Source organism: Grus americana, chromosome 1, assembly GCF_028858705.1.
Source record: "Grus americana isolate bGruAme1 chromosome 1, bGruAme1.mat, whole genome shotgun sequence".
NCBI lineage: Eukaryota > Metazoa > Chordata > Aves > Gruiformes > Gruidae > Grus > Grus americana.
The window spans coordinates 217,936,398-217,956,509 of NC_072852.1; the positions used below are offsets into that span (position 1 = coordinate 217,936,398).

General features: G+C 41.6%; 1 protein-coding gene across 4 annotated transcripts in view; it reads right to left on the reverse strand.

The window, feature by feature from the left end:
- RAB6A (RAB6A, member RAS oncogene family) overlaps window positions 1–20,112 on the reverse strand; it is a 62,648-nt gene that overhangs the window by 7,269 nt on the left and 35,267 nt on the right. For 2 of the 4 annotated variants that reach the window (XM_054835373.1, XM_054835355.1), the window contains exons 2-6: window positions 17,268–17,326; window positions 12,397–12,450; window positions 10,793–10,898; window positions 8,795–8,906; window positions 7,529–7,622 (exon numbers count right to left, since the gene is read on the reverse strand). In XM_054835373.1, coding sequence (XP_054691348.1) covers window positions 7,529–7,622; window positions 8,795–8,906; window positions 10,793–10,898; window positions 12,397–12,450; window positions 17,268–17,326 — 425 coding nt within the window. Of the gene's footprint in view, window positions 1–7,528; window positions 7,623–8,794; window positions 8,907–10,792; window positions 10,899–10,953; window positions 11,071–12,396; window positions 12,451–17,267; window positions 17,327–20,112 lie in introns of all 4 variants that reach the window. The other 2 variants (XM_054835380.1, XM_054835364.1) reach the window with 2 other exon arrangements.

Below are 20,112 nucleotides of genomic sequence, written 5' to 3' on the forward strand. Positions count from 1 at the left end.
CTGACATCAGACTTAACATGTTAAATCGTTATTATTGCACGCTATCTCAGTCCTCTACCTCCGATGACACAAAACTAAACCACTTATTCCCAGTGACCCACTTTCCACAGAAAATTGAGCCGAGCCACTGTCCGTCCGTTTATATTATGAATGTAGGTATCTGAACGGCTTGGCAGATCAGTGTCCAAGCGCTTTTGCAAATTTAGCCCCGAACGTCTGAATGACGCTGGGGAGACATGAAAACAACTTTGTCAGCTTGACAAGTACCCTCCAAGCTAACCATGAACAAGCCCCCAGTCCGTCAGGTGTGGCTGCAACCATTGCAGGGCAGGAGTACGAACACACTACACTTGTCGGTGTCTGATCTTTGCTAAACTGACAGGTAGAAGACAGCAAAGCTGCTTTCCTTCGCCATTCCTATCATCTCCCTCCTCCCTCACAGACACTCTAGAAACTAATCTCCAGCATCCTCACCCCCTTTTCACCAACTTTGTGGGCATACACTGAAATCTGGACCGAGACAAGGATACGGGTGGGAAGCCAGCGCTTGATGTATCTCACTGATTTTAGCGAACAATTTCAAAGCAAAAAAAGCTTAGTATCCCCATCTAAGTTTCTTTAAACACCTGGCATTATCTCGAACCTTCCAGCCTCGCTGTAAAGTTCAGGCAAATTCTCAAACTAACAAAGATCATGTCAAAATTCCGGTTGCTAAACTGTACTAGCCACCAACACTGAACAGACAGCAGGAATGCAAAATCACCAAAAAGTATAAAGGTAAGAGAGATTGCCTGGTCAGAATAAAGATAATTTTGACACAGGGAGAAGCTAAACGTTGAGCTAATTGTAACCTTTGTACAAAAAAAGGTCCTATCGATTGAGCTCATCGGTTCTTGTTACTGTATCTGCTTGCCTCATCTCACCACCACTTTTCACTCTGCTTGAAAAAGCAAGGTGACTATCATTTTCCAAGCATTTTAAACTAGTCAGACATGAGCACTTTGGCTTGTAAGAATGAAATAGAGGAGAAGAAAGAAGCTGCAGACTGTCAGAGCAATCTCCCATCGCATCGTCATGGTCAGCACTATCTTTCCTCACCATTTCAATTAGACAAGAGGACAGCACTGCCAACCTTCTTAGCTTATTACTTTTCAAAAGGCTTTTTGTTCACTCTGTGTAGCACTGGGTATTCAAATACCATCCAGTGTGCTTTCGGAAGCGTACTGGTACGTTGTCAATGCATAAACAGATGAGACAGTAAACTCTGCTCCTTTCTGGCACATCACCTCATAGCTCCATCTATCCCTATGAGCTCTGCAGGCGATGATCTGCTCAACCTCTCGCCCCTCCAACACACACTTTCCTGCTGATATGGAAGTGATACACTAGAGGTAGAGAATGGAGCAAATTACCTTACCTACCCTTTCACTACACTGCTTTTTCCCCCCCCTCATATTCTGCAGAAAAATATTACAGTAACTTTGACCCTGTTCTTGATGCAGAAGGTTTGGGGCGGGGGGGGGGGAATCCCTCCCATGAGTTTTAAGGATGAATATACTACAGGATAGCACAATCCTACCAGATCATGCCTAAATTAGGACACTTGCTCGACATCTTTGCTGATAGAAAGAAGGAAATGCGTCATTTCATACAGCTCTTTGCCGATGTCACGTGCTTTAAGATCCTAGGTGAAAACAGCATTACAAAGAAAAAATCGTTTTAAACTGTGGCATTGCTATCTATTTTGCCCTTGTCCAATACGTAGAAAGTGAGGGATGTAGTTTATAAGGGGGAGGAAGTCTTAAAAAAAACTTAGCTGATGGGAACCAACTGGAATTACTGCATTTAAACCAAGCTGCTGACAGAAAGGCTATGTGTTTAAAATACAGTAATCCTTTCTTTACGTTAAGACCAGGAATAAAATTATGCCTTTAGCAGTATTTCTCCCCTAAATTATTTGACTAAAAAAAGGAATTTGGCAACGAAGAAAATCAACTTTCTTATTAACCTTCTGCTTATCGGCCACAGCATATGTGAACAAATCCAATTAGGGAAACTTCACGACGGTTAGAAAGCAGCCTTCTATGCAGGGACCCAACTGCTTCACGGTGCCTTCAGGATCCAAGCCAACAGGTCCTATCTCACTGAAAAATGTCGCGGGCAGTTGCACGTACATATGCATATATAATATAATGCACATATACACACACACTTATGTCGTATATGCACAACATTGGGGGGGGTGTATAAAAACATACGTATTAGTGAGCATTCAGAACTTTTTTTTTCCAAGGCAGGAGTTAAATGCAGCCGTCTGGAAGACAAGAGCCACACAAAGTCTCTTTCAGCATTCAACCCTGCAATCTCCTTCCTGATTAAACTCTGAAAAAAAACCCCTCATCTCTCGCCATTAGTTTCAACTCATTTGCCAAACTGTGCCTTTCCTACTGCTCCAGCCAATAAATCTCCAACAGATCAGTGTCACAAACGACTGTAGGCACAAAACAGTTTTCACTGTAACACTCCTGCAGCAATACGGAAAGGACGGGAGGATCACTGTCCAGATGGAAAAGACAGGCGAGAAACCCGGTTCCCCAACGCAAAGCAAACAAAACATGTTTCCCTAATTGTGATTCTCCGAGGAGAGCAGTGCAAGAATAATTCTTGCCCGTCAGACAGACAAAAATCAAAAGAGAGGAGAAAGAGCCAAGCTGCTAGATGCAGCCAGCTCTGTGAAAACAGGGTTACTCGAGGGGCCACGGTCCTTTAGCTGCTGCCGTGAGAAAGTTTTTCTGCCAAATACCATATTCAGCCTGTGGCTCTTTGAGAGCAAATGTGAAGCATGCCAGGTACTGCTGTAAGGAGGTCTTCAGGGCTCTCCCTCCTCTCTCTCTCTCTCTCTCCAAGACAGCAAAATGAACCCTGACATATTCTGGGCATGAAATCCACAGACTAACAATAAGATTCCCTGAAGTACAGACTGCCGAGATAGAGCAGGAATCTCAAACTCTGTTAAAGCTTATTCAGGGCTGACAAATCAAATGTATCAGAGACTACAATTCTCTGCATTAAATGAAGCAAGTTATCTACTTCTCTCCTCAGCCTTAAGGCTCCCCTGGCAATCAGTCTTTGCTGAAACTTGCAGGATCCAAAAGCCAATTTCCCCCCCTCTATTGCATCAATTTAACCCCAGAATAATACTATCACCATTTTTACTCTGTAATATCAACCGCTCATTTCTCCTTCAACACCCTCTCCCCAAAGGACCGGGTAAAACAGTAAGTGTATAGGACCTTGGTGACTGGAGAGAGATCTACCTTAACAGATCCAACAGTACACAACAGCTGTACATTACAATCTAGTTCGACAGTGTGCGACTAGAAGAGGTGAGGCTTAACCCCAGCAGATCATCAGATTGGTCTTTGGGGAAAAGAAATGCCAGAGAATTCGTAAAATGAAAGCCTGCCATGTCCAGGTTTCAGCTAGCACGTACGCAGGCTGCAAATCCTCTGCACTTCTCTGCAGTGGCTACGTGGAGATCCACCTCTGAGCCTCTAAACCAAGGCACAGGTTACTCGCTTCCACCTCAGTCCCCAGTACTGCGTTAGCTGAGGTGCCATCTTCTGAGCTGTCCCCTTTCATGTCACAGGGGAATGGCAAAAAAAAGCCTGTCAGCAGTATGTTCCCCTCTATTTCTTTGTTGGGAGAAGATCCTGGCATTGAAATACACGCTGTTTGAAGCGCAGCACAACTCACCTTCTGGAGTCACGCTATAAAGCCAGGCACTCTGGATTTGTAGGACAGCTACAGCGAGCAGAGAGCTGAAGGCAGTGCCCTCTCCTCTCATCAGTCCTGCCTTCCAGCAGAAAAGGATGAACAAGAAGCTAAAAGTAGCACACAAGGTCAAAAGTACCCTGGCTTCCCACTGACAGCTAGCAAACAAGTGACACGGCCGAGAAGTGAAGAAGTGAAAAAGTCTGAGCCATTACCCTCCCCAAGCAGGATAAGAAATTAAACTTCTTCTGTATGCTTCATGGGGCAAACACTGATTCCGAAACCTTGTGGACACCTTCCCCTGGAGAACCCTCGTGCTTGGGCCAATACAAATAGCACTAAGATTCACCAACTGTGAGATCACATTATTCCTCAATGTTTGACCAAGACTGGAATGAGGTCAGCGTACTGGCGAGCGCCCCACGGCATCTCCTGAGCTGCCTGAACGGCTGCTCTGCATCAACGCGTGTCGTTCCCTATCCTTAACCCAGGGCACAGGATTTAGATCCAGGAGAGGAAGAGAGGACAATGGAGAAACAGCAGCTTTTCTGGGCTGCCCACATCTGCTGCCAAGGGAAGCACTGACAACCGGGGAAGTTTTAATATTGGCAGGCAAGAGTTTTGCGTGGAAGAAAAAAAAAAAAATTAAACAGTTCGTATTCCCTAATCTACTCATTTCAGCCACACTCAGTATCAAAGCTGCACGGTAATTCTTAAATCTGAACCTATACCCTAGTGGGCAAATCAATGAGTCATCATTAGTCTAAGATTCACCTTTACATTAATATTTAATATCCAGCACTGAGGTGATCTTGGTTTTTACATCAATGTGTTTCGTTATATGTAGTCAAAATACGGACTTTGTATCTTAAATAATTTGACACTTGAATTAAAAATCCTGTATGGAAATTAACTTGGACAGTAATTGTTCTGCAGAATCAGAATATATTACGGACAGAAGTTATCAGTCACAGGAAGGTTAAATTTGCATTCAGCTTATTAAAGAAATATTTTATACAGGTTATGGGAAGGATATCCATTCCACAGTTATAGAATCATAGAATCATTTAGGTTGGAAAAGACTTTTAAGATCGCATGCAACCGTTAACCCAGCACTGCCAAGGCCACCACTAAACCATGTCCCCAAGCACCACATCTACACGGCTTTTAAATCCCTCCAGGGATGGGGACTCCGCCACTGCCCTGGGCAGCCTGTTCCAGTGACTGACAACCCTTGCAGTGAAGAAATTTCTCCTAATCTCCAACCTAAACCTCCCCTGGCACAACTTGAGGCCATTTCCTCTTGTCCTATCGCTTGTTACTTGGGAAAAGAGACCAACACCCACATTCTTTCCCATTTCGTTGGGGAAGAATTTATTGACGAGTTAGTAAAATAAATTCATACCACTCAATAGCAAAGTGGAAAAAAAAAAAAGAGAACTAGATAACTAGTGATATTAAAAGTCTTATCCTTTGAGAATTGTTTCAAAAAGTACTTATTAAACTAATAAAAAATGAAAGTTTCAAATATTCTGCAGTATAGAATAGCTTTGAAGTTCCTGAAAATCCCAGTCTGTGCCTGCAACACAAAGATCAAAACGCCGACAAAAAATCCATTTTTAGTTCTTTTTGAATAACCACTCGTGTCTTTTGTTTTGATATTTTACACAGAGAACGAAGCCACTTAAAATCCGTCCTCTTGTCCAATTCTGACAAGACTTCACACTACATGAAGTACTCACTCGGATTATGATGCAGTGCTATGTAACAGCCCCAAGTTTTTTAGACAGTACTGTTTATTATATTAGTGAAGAATGAGAATTACGTCTCAGAACACCAAATCTTCCATTTAATACAGAGGGAACTAGCCCCCAGGTTCCCACCACCACTTTTTTTTTTTTTGCTGCAGCTGAATTACCAAACCTATTTTCTCACAGAAGCAGTCTTACAGCATGTAACCTGGCAATTAAAATCAGAGGCATAATTTGTCTAGACCTCTGTTATACAACTAAGGATTTTCTCTAGAGAGCACGGCAAGTGAGGCTACAGCTACAGAAATGGCTTTATGCTCTGACAATCTCATTAGTACAATCCCTGAACAGCTTCAGCATAAAATACAAAAAGGCAAAGTTTGCTCCTTTATAATGTATTAAATGGAGTTACCATCCTTCATGATGAAGGCTGCGGTAGCTTTACAAAGCATACATTTTATTAAACGACAGTATCTTACGCCAAAACAGACTACAGGCATTCCATACAAGATTTTCCTACTCGCATCTCAAATCATCAGGGCTCCAACTGGCCCTGAAAGCCACAAGCTACCTTACAGGCTTGGACACGGACTTCTGGAAATGTGTCAGCTGCACAGCAGCTCCCTCAAGGAAAGAGCAAGTACAGAGCTTCATCATCATCGTCATTCCTCTCAGCCGGGCAACTGCTCTCAAGTGCACACCCCCAGTCTAAGTAAACATTAAGGATTCCAGCACAGAATCCAAGCTTTAATTACAAGCCAGTCTCTGTGTCGTGGCAGGATAATTGGTGGACCCTGGAAGCGACCACTTTTATGCTTGCTAAAGCATTGAAACACAGTTAACGTGTCTAATTATTCCATTATATAGGGAACAATTTTCCTAGTAATATGTAAAGTCAAGGGACATTTTAATAACAGACCCTTTAGTCCTGTCTATAACGTACAAAGGGAATTATTTATAACCCTGTTTTAGCAACTCCTTGTACAATTCTGCATACAAACTATTTGTGTAACTATATATATAAACCACACACATGATGTGTGCATGTGCACGTTTGCTCTATGGAGACACCCAAGAATGAATGTCTTCTACACCTCGCACTACTGCTTTTCCTCCCACCATAAGACCAGCTGCCAAATGCTTTAGCGTCATGATTCCACATGAGACATTGCTAGATCCATGAAAAAGCAGTATCCCATTATGCACTGAGTCAGCAGGGATGTACGTGCTCACTATTCATGATCTGCTAGTAAGCATATTTGCTTACATAACTAATAAGCTCAAACAAAATTTCTTGCATGGAAACACCAGATCAGTTCCGCAGCATTTACTACTTTCACCAGTTCACTGTTGTTTGCCAAGTGATTTATCTTCATTAACACAAGTGCTAAAACTTCATCTAGCAGGTCAGAATTTAAGGAGCCGCAGCTCATCTCACAATATAAAACCTAATTTTGTTGCAGTTGCTGAAAAGACATTTCGCTGCTTTCCCCAATTCAAAAGCAACTCATCATCTAGCAGAAATAAATAGCTGCGTCTGTCCAAGAACATTTGCTCACATCTTCAGTGCTTTCCAGCAGAGTGGGAACACCAGTTTACACTGCCTCACTGTACAGTGGAAGCATTTTAAGCCGTAACATTCCTCCTTGACTGGTTTGCCCACATTCTTTCACTGAATCAATATCAGAAACAGTCCTCAGACCTGCATTTCCCTGACTTTTTGGCTCATGCCTTAATCTCTTCAGTCGAAACACCAAATCTGGATTATCAAGAATCCAGAAAGGTATGATTCTGTACCCACAAACCTTCAATAATTCCTCTTTTCTAAGGGGAAAGAAGTTGCAAGTCGTTTGCTGCAAGATCAGGGATCCTTCCGAACCTCAGCCCCCAAGTCAACTCCGAGACATTGCTTGCTGTGTGCAGACTACAAACGTCCCTCTCACACCCTACAGTGCACAAACAGAAGTAGTCTCCAGGCTGGTTGTAGCCACAACATTACTCACCTGTTTTACATTGTATCCTGCTTTTGCACTAGTTTCAATGAACATTACATTCAGCTCTTTGGCTTTTCTTTCTCCTTCCTCAATGGACACTTGTCTGGGGAAGATAACACAGAATTAGGCGGGGGGGGAAGGGAGGAAACAACAGAGTAACATCTTGAAAACTAAGATTTTCATCTTCAACCCAGGGAGGCGACTGCTTCATTACAGTTCTGAAAGCATTTCGTGTTTTTTTTCCCTACATACAGATGCCAGACGCTGAGCACAGTTGTAGACAAGTATAATTTCATCGCATCGGATGGACTCCTACAGCACACCTGGCTCCCAGCGGAGAACTCAGCCTTCCAGTAGAACCAACTAGACTCCTCCCAATCCCTGTCCAGGAAGCTATGCTTTTAGGTCTGAACAATTAGCAATCAACAGATTTTTAATACCCAGTAATAATTGTCAACTTGCAGCAGGCTACCAAACTATTTTAACAAAGGATGAAGTGTAACCACCTCGTATCAAATGAAATTTGTGCTGTTTTCCCCTGGCAAGGCGTCCCACCCATTAAGCAGTCTGCTACAGCAAAAACTGGGAGAAACTTTGGTTTAAGAACTGCCAAACAAAAATCATGAGGTATATGAGGGGTGTATGTTTGCATAAACAACTCTTCGCAGGATGTTCTAAATCTGAAGTAAGGGTCATAAGTGAAACAATTCTGAGGAAACAAGGATTTCAAATCAAATCCAGAATACTTCCCCCTCATGCTTTTGTTTTACCTTTGTGATTTTTTACTCATTTGTGTTAATACCACCATAACGCAGAGTACACAATGCAGCAAAAGCTGAAGATGCACAAATTCTAATACAAATATTTAAGTTTGACAACTTATGAAAACCCCTGAAGAGTTTTAAAAGGAAAGATTGCTTGGACTTATCGTTTTCATCTGAGCAAATCTATTAAGCACGAATATTTGTAACAACTTTAGCTTGTTCATTCACTGATGCAGGCTGTAGTTAACACTCTGTGCTCTCCTGACATCTGAACAAGTTGGTGACAGTTTCTCAAGTCATTCGCAGCATCGTGCTGGAAACTTGTGCTTAACCAAATGAAAGCAGTTTTAAAATTGAGATTTCTCTAGTCACAGCCACCTGCAGCACAGTTAAAACAAGCTTGAGCATTTGGGGGGAAAAAAATAAATACAAGTGGTCTTTTTAAAATAGTTGTCTAGGAGAAAATAGCAGATTAAGAAAAGCATTTGAAAGATGAGTTATTCCTCCATACCTCTTATCTGCTAGATCTGTTTTATTTCCCACCAGCATGATGATGACATCGCTGCCCCTTTCCGTTCTGACATCATCAATCCATTTTGTTGTTTGCTGGAACGAGTTTACATCTAACAGAGAACAGCGGAGAGGATTATCACTGCAGGTATTCTTTGCAGATCACTGGTAAATACATCTGTAAGTCTCAAATAAAAGCTTCATATTCTCTGGAATTGGCATAATAGGGTGATGAAGAATCAGCAAGTGAAACCCTAAGTCTCCCACGCTGAAGTACATGGAAACTTTGGCATTAACTTAAAATGGGCTAGTATTTCCTCACAGGTGAATTCAAAGCCAGGGAGTGATCTATAATTTGGTTTTGACAGCCTCTAAAATGGGAAGTCTTATCACTGTGTTTTAGTCTAGTTCCTCTTTTTTTTTTTAGTTCAACATAAAATATTTTACATAGAGAATGGGGATTAACGGGATATTGCATTCTACACTGCTCATGACTTCTGCATCTACAAGATGTTCCTACAGTTTCATTGCTTCTCAAAAGTACTTAATACCAGCTACACATTTTGTACAGCTTAATCACTTTTTATTTTCTAGGTTCAGGATTTTCTCTAGGAAATATCAGGGTTAGACAACATACTAACAACTCCTGTTATCACCGAGTTCAAAATAGTTTCCAAATCATTTGCATAGAACCAGAAATACAAATTTCACCTATCCATAGACACTTTTTCTTAATGATACACCCTTAAAAGCTGCAAGATAAAAAATTTTAGGCTATCCTGATCTAATGAGACAGTACGTTGTTTGAAAAGTTGCATCCCATAAGGAAAAATGAGTTGTATAGAAGCTGCCGTGGAGCTCAGCATTTGCCAGCTGGCTACACAAAGAGCATCTGAGTTGCCAAAGTAGTTTTCAGTACTTAAAAAAAGGGAGGGGCTCTGCAGCAGTTCTTGACCGAGTATTGATTTTTTTTAATGGCTTCTACTGCATAGTAATATATTGTATGCTAGACAGTCAAGTCTTGAACGCTTGCCAGTGTCTTAATTCTCTTTACTACTTGGCAATATTGAATTTGCTAGGTCAGTAAAATAATTTCCAAGTTCACAGCTAACCTGTAATTTTAGCTCAAATGAAAGCGCTATTTTTAACAATTAAAGCTTTTACAGGTAAAGCCCGTATTCCTGCTGTAATCTTCTAGTATTTATAAATCAAAGGACAAGCGCTTTTGCATTTGTATAGAATTAGGCCGTTGCTCTCAGTCAATTCCGGTTTAGAACTGAAAAGCGTCTGAAGGTTTAGTTCTCCTAAAACAAAATTTCTGTTCTTTGTAAATACAGAGAGCCAGTAAGCTAGGGGTCTCTGGACTGAGGGGAGGGACAGAAAGAGAAGGGTTGAAAAAGCACTAATATTTTTAGTTCACAAAAATGTACATACCTTAGTAAGAAATGAAAGAGCAATTGTTAAAGGATAAGGGCTTAGTGGTTAAGTTTTACATATTGCAAAATGTGAAAGTGACTGATTCAAATGAAAATGTGATGTTAATGTGTTTTCCCCCCAGCCCATGCCCACATATTTGGGGGGGGGGGGGGAGGGAGGGCAAATGGAGTGAAGCAAGCTACAGCTATCAGTGCAAAGTCTCTAATTTAAGAATTCAGATATCTATGAACATGATTCAGGTGTTTGAGACCAAAAGTCATAGGTGATATTACAATCAAAAAGCAGATGAAAGAGGGTAAAGTGCAACAAGACCAGCCAGGACTCAAGGCTTCAGGAGAATGCGATAGGAAAAGGTTACAAAATGATGTCATTTGTAAGACAGTTTATACGTTACAAGAGCAGCGATCATGTGGCTAGCTTATAACTTGACTACAATAAAAGAAAACGTATTTTTTTTCATGCCAGAATGAAGAACAAGCAGATGACCGTGATAGGACATGCAAAGCTAGGCTAAAGGATGAAAGGGGCAGAGTATTAGAAATGCAGAATTCCCCCCACTCACTTGTGATATCATAAACAACAACTGCAACAGTGGAGTCACGAATGTAGCTAGGAATCAAGCTCCTGAACCGTTCTTGACCTGCTGTGTCCCATAATTGCAACCGTACCTAACAAAATCAGTCAAACAAGCAAGAAAAATAAGAAAAAGGTCAAACCCAGTGCAATATACCTACTTGTGATATCGTAAACTACTACAGCAGCAGCAGAGTCACGGATGTAACTGGGAATGAGGCTACGGAAACGTTCCTGACCCGCAGTATCCCACAGCTGCAACCTGATCTGTGGGTGGGAGAAAATTAAAAAAGCCAAACTGCCACTAAAAATAAAAGAGTAAATAAATTTTACTTTTTGAAAAAAAAGCTAAATAAAAACTACAAACTCATGCAGGACATGACTGGGGACTGGGAGCAGCAGCATACTGTCTCCTTTACAGCAATCTCTCCCAAGCGCTAGTAGTAGCCAAACTGGTATATGTGCACCTATCTTGGCTTTCCGCTGTCTTTACTTTTTAAAAAAACACTTTCCTTCCAAAAGGGGAGAAATAGAATTACTCAGCTTTCAAACTGAGAGGACCAGGCAAACGTTCACCTGCAGTTCTGCCTACACAAGATTTTCACGCTCTGCTGCTATCCCTCCTCAAGCGTGTAACCTCCAGCGGCCTGGAGGACGGTCGCTGGTGGAAGAATCAAACCACAGACCTCACTTCTCAAGGAACAGCCTTCAGCTGCTGGCAAAGCACTGGAAAAACTACTAATGTGAATTTTTCGAGGAGGATAAAATGCTAGTTATTGCTCTATATTTAAGCCTTAGCCACACTGCAAAGTAACATGCACACTGATGAGGTTGAACATCTCTTACCATCAGGGTTCTGAAAGAAAAGGCAAGATATACTAAAAGCAACTCGTACGGCAAGATGCACAAGGGCTCATTTTGCGAGGGCAAGAGCATTCCGTCACTCAAGCACTTTCAATGCAATCACATTTATTGTGGGTTTATACAATACCATAAGCTTATGCAGCACTGAACAATTTGCTTCTGCAAATAGCTCAATGGCTGAATTTCTTAATTAAGAATCTCAGCTCATTTTAAACCACAGACTTGCTTCCACAGAGGAGTGGTTTAATTTCAGGAACTAGTGCCGCACTAAGCTAAGAAACAAGTATCATTTGCGGATTACTGTTGAAGGCAACCTTCTTTTTAAATAATATTAAGAACTATCGAGCTAGCTATTAACTGGCAGCATTTGGCAAGTTCTATTTTATCCTTCTGTCTCGTGACATCAAAAACTGAAGGAGATTTCTCCAAATTCCCACCATTACGCACCCCTCAAACTATCCGTATCATCTCTTTCTTCAAAGAGGATGACACTAGAGCACCTTCTGCCGTTCATAAAACAGCACTCAGGAGCCCTCCGCAGATGATTTCCCATTTCCCCAAGCAGAGAAGGGAGCTGCCCCCATAGCACTTGTCATCTGGAAGCAGCTGGTAGATGAAGGCTCAGCCTGTACTTCCAAGTGATCTCAGAACTGTGGGCTGCACAATTACAACAGATGCCGATCCTCATTCCTACTGTACATAGAGAAGTGCGACAAAAATCTTACTCACTGTTCGATCCTCCAAATACATGGTTTTTGATAAGAAGTCAATGCCAATCGTTGCCTGTAAAAAAAAAAGAAGAAAAAAAAACACCACCTCTTAAATAAAACATCAGAACGACTGTAGTGATTCTCAGGGGAGCGAGCATTACTGCCGCATCAGAATTCAGCACTTGTAGCACATCTGCAAGAAAAATATGCTGGTTTTCTTACTTTCGAGATATAGCTCTACCTATAAGTAACACTCAATAAGCAGTTTCCTTCATATCCATAAGCAGAACAGTATCTTAAAGCATAAAACTTGTTAACTTTAACTTCAGTTTATGCATATTGACAGTCTCATCCCTACAGTCATATGGGTATCAGCAAGGATTTTTACACATATGACCTAAGTTAGTGTTCACCAGCTGAACCAGGATATCTGGGCATGCTGTATTCTTCCCAACTGTCAAATATCTCAACATATCTTAACTTTAAGCCTTTTTCATTAAGGCTTCACATCTTCTTCACACCTGCTGCGACACAAGAGCAGATTACAACAATTACTAAAGCTCAGTTAATACTAAAGCTCACTGCAGCGTAGCTGCATCCAAGTTTCTAGACACTAGCGGGAGCTTCGCGTTGAACATCCTTATGTATGCTTAAGAGAAAGAGCAAAGCACTACTAAGCACTCTCAAGAGCTGCTTCTTAAATACAAGATCTTCACCCCATTTTTCAAGGCTGCAGTGAGGGTGAATCCAAGTTCTCGGAGTTTGTTTGCAGCAGGGATACAACCGAGCCGACCTGTTCAGGCTATAAGGCTGCCCTGGCTTCAGCAAGATACCGAGCATCTCAAGCAGCTGCACCGCTCAGCAACATCAATAGAGCCTGGAAGACGTTCCAAACAAATTGATTTAAAAAAGGGGGGGGGGGAAAGAGAGAATACACAGATAACAGCTAAGTCTCTCAGCTAGGGCAAAGAGGTTTGATACAAATCTCTTCCCTGCTCTCCCACACTGAAGCAGGTATTTCTAATGGAGAGTCTATTTTACTGTATATGCTCCATATTGTTAGACTGCTATTATGCCCTCACTATATATCCCCATAATTAATTCCTTGTATTCTGCCAGATATTTTACGTGGTAGGAATAAAGAATAGATCCAGCCAGCCTGCTTGCGAGCAATACAGAAAATACAGCTGCAAATGAATTAAAAAAGCAGAATTGAACAATCCAAACTGAATTTCCATTTGAAACTAAATATAACACATCAGAAAACACATGTCCCTGGCTGGATCAGGACAGCAGATTTGGAGTACCAGGGATGCATATGGGAAAAATAAATAATGGTGGATCCCAAGATGGCTATCCAGTGATTTTTCATCAAGAACTGTGACATTACCAGTTCAGAGAGATGATACTGTAAGGCAGAGAGATGATAACTGTAAGGCAGATGAGAGAAGCCTCAAAAGACTAATGCAACAACATGCTTCCCTTCTGCTTCTGTTTTCTATTGTTTTGGTAAAGGGTACTCCTCGGAAGATTGCCTCAAAGATGTTTCTATTTTCCCTTGTGTCTATCTGATTTTGCTTTACAGAAGAAAAGCTACAAAACCCCCTAAGATCTTAAGAAGGCAGGATCCCATTCTGGCTGACAAACTGCTGGAGACTCAGATTTTTTCTGTTCTCAGTAGGAGCTGGAACATCAGCTGCAAAGCTCAAAACCCGCCTCAGCCTGTACTTCATGCCATCCCTCCCACACAGCTGTACGGCAGCAAGAGCTCTGAAGCTTGCTCGCTGCCATAAGAAGTCTCTGTATGCCCGGCGGAAATGGAAGTGCCACACTGAAATGCATCGGGTTGGCAAGATTCCTGCACTTGAACTTGCTCACGGCATGGGAGATGCAACAGAAAGGCCAAGCACAAAACTTATTTTAGATCCGCGTGATGAAAATACTTGTGCTAATCACGGTGAGAAGAACGCATGGCAGGTCTGTTGCTTTCAAGCTGTGAAATGGCTCTTGACCTAAGCCCCCCGCAAGCTTTAAGAATTACACGGAATAACTTACAGCCAAACGTATTTCTCTGTTCTGATCATATCACAACGAAACAGAGAAGCAGCAGATATCAAGGAGCGGATTCAGGCACTCTAAAACCCAAACTTTTAATAAAATAGGTAACCTACAAAGAGGCATTTTGTCACAATTCTGACAAAAGGAGCAAAAAAAGCTTGGGGGATCTCTACAGATCACTTGTAAAAAATGCTGTGCAATGTCCGAGTAGAGGAAAAGTCTGCTTACTGATGGGGAAAAATACATGGACATGAAACTAAGCTAATTGCCATAATTAAGGTGGAGACAGGTTTAACCTACTTGTGAAATGCTGTGCACTGCATGGAACAAGCAGAACTAGGCATGCTCTGAACATGACGCGAGGTACTGTGAGTCCCAATTCCAAGTTTAAAGACGACAAGCAGAACAAAATAAGCCACACTATGGATGGGGTCGTGTATGAGAACATGTTTTAATCCATCTGTCCTTACAACACTACTGCCTAATAAGGAACTGTTGTTACCCTATTTTATAGGCGATACTTGCTGACACAGAATTACCCAAGACTATGCAAGGAAGCCTGAGGCAAAGCAAGAACCTAAATTATCTTTCAAGTCACAGGCCAGCGTTTCAACTCAACACTGTCCTCCCTCTCCCCTCCTCCAAGAGGCTGAAGCTAAAGGGAAGCCTGGCCTGTAATTCTCCTACTTCACACAGGGAATCATCATGTTTGCCAACGTTGGTCTTTCATTATACATCGTATACGGTGCCACAGAACAAGGAAAATCTTTCCCAGCACGTCCATGGAGAAGAATGACTCCTGGTAAAATATACACCACCAACGGCACAATTTTATTTCAGGTGTTTGGGTTTCCTTGACACAGTACAACGAGTTCTTGTTTGATTCACAAGTGTTGCTTTCATGAAAACAGCTTATTAATAAGCTATGGGGGCAACAGCTGAATTCCTCTTATCTAGTAGCAAGCAAAACAAAACTAATGCACAGCACAGATTTTATTAAACGACAGCTTTCTATTTTTATCAGCTGAACACAAAAAACCTTGTTCAAATGATAGGTTGTGGCAGCTTTCAAAAAATATGCATTCAAAATTTATCAGGAATGTCCAGAACAAGCAAATCATCCATCAACTCACCTACAGCTACAGTTAGCCACGTACACGATTTGATATGTATTATCATTCAAGTACTTGGCTTTGAGAGATCTCTAAATAATCCTGGGCATCAAGAAATTTATATTCTGGTTTGACACTAACATGTGGTGTGATTTTGGCCAAATTAGTGGAGCTTTTATGACTCATTCTTTCTTCCAGCTCTAGCTAAATAGGACATATCACCCTATCTCAGTCATGACTTCAGGAAAATAGAGGTCTTTGGATGAATGACACTATACCAAGTACATTAACACCCAAACTAGGCACGCGTCAGTGATAACTAAATTGAAGCTATCTTAAGATTTCTTATTGTTTTAAGTCCCGCTCATTCATTTTGCAATCATTTAGTATACTATATCAGACCAACTTCCCATGGAGACAACTATATTATCATAAAGCACAGAGGGTCAAACCTCTTCAAGAAAGAACTAGGACGCAAGCTCCATAGAGAAAAGGAGCAGACCTGAAAGAAAAATACTGTGGGAAAAAACCCCAGATTAAATAAAAGAACTGCATTCACATGTCCATGTAATTACAGTGGGTAGAATTTGAAAGGATGTTTGCTCCCTCGGGAGCAATGATGTGTACTCTAACCCTCCTACACCATAGAAGCTTTGCTTCTCCTGTAGTTAAGGGACAGCTTACATCTCATTCTACCCAACTTGCCTAGCAGCAGCAATGAGGAATTACTGAAGAGGCAGGAAGGAAATCATTAAGGGGTAAAGAGATTTAAACGAGATACTTGGATAGACACTAAGGAACAGAAGAGTCACAGCATTCTTCTTATTTTTTCCCATTACCTCCTCCTCCCACTCCCCTAAAACCCCCTTCACATTCATCAGGGAACAGATTTTTCTCAGCTTGGTGTATTCACCAACTGTAAACAAGTCATGAAACATGTTCTGCTTGGAGAAGACACACTTTATGAAGCTAAAATACTTTCATAGCTTGCCACCTTTTCAAGCTCAACCTAAATTCTGGGAGTGGACAACGACGATAGCTCTCCTAGAATTTAGAAAAGTCAGCTCGCGTCAAGTTGAACTGACTTGTCAAACACGAAGCAGTGAGGGGGCTGCAGGGCTAACTGGAATAAAAGACAACCACTGCTTCAGCCCCAACCTTGCCAATCTTGTTTAAATAATAAATAAATAAGCATTAATAAGCAGTCACAGGACAGGGATGTCCATAACAACCAGTTTTGTGGTCTTTGTTCCGGCAGACAGTGAAAATAGCATCCTAGAGTACACCCAACCTTACAATCCACTGCTTTCTGCTCCACAAGTCCTTGTTCACCCCACTGCAGAATCTCTTGCAGTTCAGCTTGCTTCTTTTTTAAAAGAGCTGGGTACCTGCTACATTTTCCCCACAGAGGCATTAGATCTGTGATGGTCTGGTAGCAAACAGTTAAAAAAAACAACTGGTAGACTTAACAACTGCTATTACTTGGGGGTACCTAAGAACCACAGCTCCTGCTGCAAGTAGCAGATAAGCTACTCAACCAGAATCCAACACTGAAATGCCATTCTGAAAGGTTATTAAAATACAAAGCCTAAAGATTTTACGGTTAAGAATTTGGTCAGGATACCAACTCTTATCCACCGCAATCAAATGGATTCTTCCGGCAACAGGAGCCGTGGCAACAGAGGGGCCTTACAGAAGACAATAATATGGATTAATTTACCTGGTAGGTGTTGTCAAAGCTGTCATACATGAACCTGGTGATCAAGGAAGTCTTCCCCACTAAAAGAAGAAAAAAAGAAACACAGATTCAAGGAACAATTTCAGTGCAAGTTTTAAGCAAGTGATTTAAAAATGGCTTCAGGAGGAGTTTCACTCCTTGTCCAACAGATCCGTACTGTGCAATTAAACTTCCTACAAGCAAAGAGCAGTTATTTGACTTTACAATGCAAAGTCACTAGTAGGCACATTTTTTCTGAAAAAAAGTTGGATCCTGTATCGTTCCCAAGCACTAGGTTTATTCTTACGCATCTGTGATTCGAGATGAAAATTGAAATAAATTGATCATTCCAGTTTCTACCAAGTCACTCAGAAATTTTAGTTGAACTAAATGAACAAACGCAATAGGTCTGACAACCCCTACAACAAATTATTATAAACAAGACAGTTCTTCTGACTCAAAAAACAAGGTAGTTATGTTGCTTTAAAATACATCTCACTGCACATCTCCTCAATGTCATGCTCTCCGTATTTGTCACACAAATAGTAGTCCCTGCTGTAGTATCACAGTAGCATAAGACAAGATTGAAGAGCATCATTGTCGAGAGGCTTGTTTACCATCTGCCCACAATGCCTGCAGTCCTTATCACTCCATTAACTTCACCCTTCCTTTGACAACATCTTCACTATACCTTTTTGTATAAGCAGGTTCAGATGCTGTTAAAAATGCCATTATCCAGCCCGGCGATGGCTGCCGCTCATGACTGGGATATTCACTCAGCTGTTCAGCATTAGGAAGTCGGTCGGCACTGCCATCAGAAGGTGTCACTGCAGCATGTGCAGGCACACCTGAGAGGCACAGAGACACAGGCGAAGCCTTTTTCATGCAGCCATTTGTGATGCTGCAGCTCCTCTGTAACTGTGACTCAGCTTGGCCAGGTAAAATCACAAACGACATCAAACTATGTCAAGATCCTCATTTCATAACCGAGATCTACATAAACTATGCATATCATAACATTCCAGCCATGTATCAGACTACTTTGCAATCTCATTTTCCTTAAAAGACAAGTCATACGAGGTTCGTTTTAAAACAATCATTGTCACAACAGTTACTTTCTGCTCCTGTAAGACCAACGATACAGGTGAGCTGGGACAAAGCCTAACTTATACTCAATGGACAACTTTTTCCTGCTCCATGTCATCTTCACTTGGAGGGGACCAGCAAGACATGGAGGAACTGAAACATCTCGATCCACCTCATCTCAGTATGTTTAAATACTCTTAATTGTAGGCAAATTATTTAGGGAACAATTGAAGTTACTCAAGAATATATCACCTTCGGTTGTTTTTTTCTAACCTCCTTGTAGCTGGAATTTGCCATCTCCCACTGGCAAGGAAGAGCTGTATGACTTACGTCAGCCATCAAACGTTGCAGGTACAGATAAAAGGCAGTTAGATGCGCACAAGCCAAAGCTTGGTTTGTGTTCTTCAAATAAGCTTCCAGAGATGTCAGTCCTCTGCAAGGGTGGCCATCAAGAGAGCAGGGGAATTTAAGCCAAGATTTTGGGGTTAGGGGGGGTGGTTTTGGGGGGCTTCTGGTTGATTCTTTTTTTAAATCTTAGTATAAAACTTCCAACAAAATCTCCAATATCATGCGTAAGCAACATTTTAATCCACCTGCAAAGTTCAGTTAACTCTGTGGAAGTGCTAACTAACAGGAATCCAGCAGACAGCCCTTGAGAAAAAGATTTTCCCAAGTCAAAACTTGAATTCCCATGTGAATTTTTAACATATTCTACTCCACAGGCATAATCGGGTTTCCCACAAAGTTAAAAAGCTGCCTTCGCAAAGGTAGAGCAAATGTTCCCTTTGGTGAGTAGGTTTTTGGAAGCAACGCATCTCTGATGGGCAGGATTCCTGAATCCCTTATTCCCTTATCCCCACAGATGCGCTGAACAAGAGCAGGAGCTGGTGCAGGACAAACAGCCACGGGCTGCAAGGAGGAGGAGGAGGGTTTCACTCCAGACCCAGCAACAGCTACAACCCTCAAGGGACAGAGATGAGCAAATCCAACACCTTCCCACTGCAGCACAGACTATAAATCCCAGTAACAGGTTTGCGGCACCACAAACAAGCTGGCTTTTCCTCACATGGCCACTGGTGTAAACGGTCCAATTTAATTATTTAGAGGTGCGAGGGGATGTAACCAAACCCACGAAATAATTTGCTTTCATAAGTCACAACCCCTGAAGAACACTGAAGTCTTCTGGCAAATCATTTCCCTTCCCACTACACACTGAGATGTCTTGGAGGGAGTCTGTCTAGAAACCATAAAATCTGAAAAGATTTTCTTTTTCTTATTCTTTGAGCTTCCCTGCCCTACCTTCAGTCATTTCACAAAAAGAGGGGAAAAATACGGTGCTGCTTGGCTTGCTTAAATATCTGCTTCAACCAACATTTGGATAGAGTGTCTTAATGCACTTCAGTTCCAAGACATTTCTTCTCCAAACAGACCAAGGTTTTCTTTACATAGTCACCAGATCAAGTTAGTATTAATATCAACTGCTTACAGTTTTAACTCTGTCATGACTACTGAAGCATCACCATTTCTCCTTTAAAGAAACAACAAACCTGCTTTAAAAAAATCCTGGCAGAAGCTAAAGCCCACAATTCCCACTGTATCTATAATTAAAAGGAAAAGTCAGTGAAATCTTCTCTTCAGAAATTCACAAGTTTAGATTATATAAACAGACACCTTGTCCAGAGGGTTACAGGCTTTAAATATTCCCTCTTTAAAAGAGCCACTCCCAATATTTAACACCATCTCACCTCTCCCCAGCCTCCCC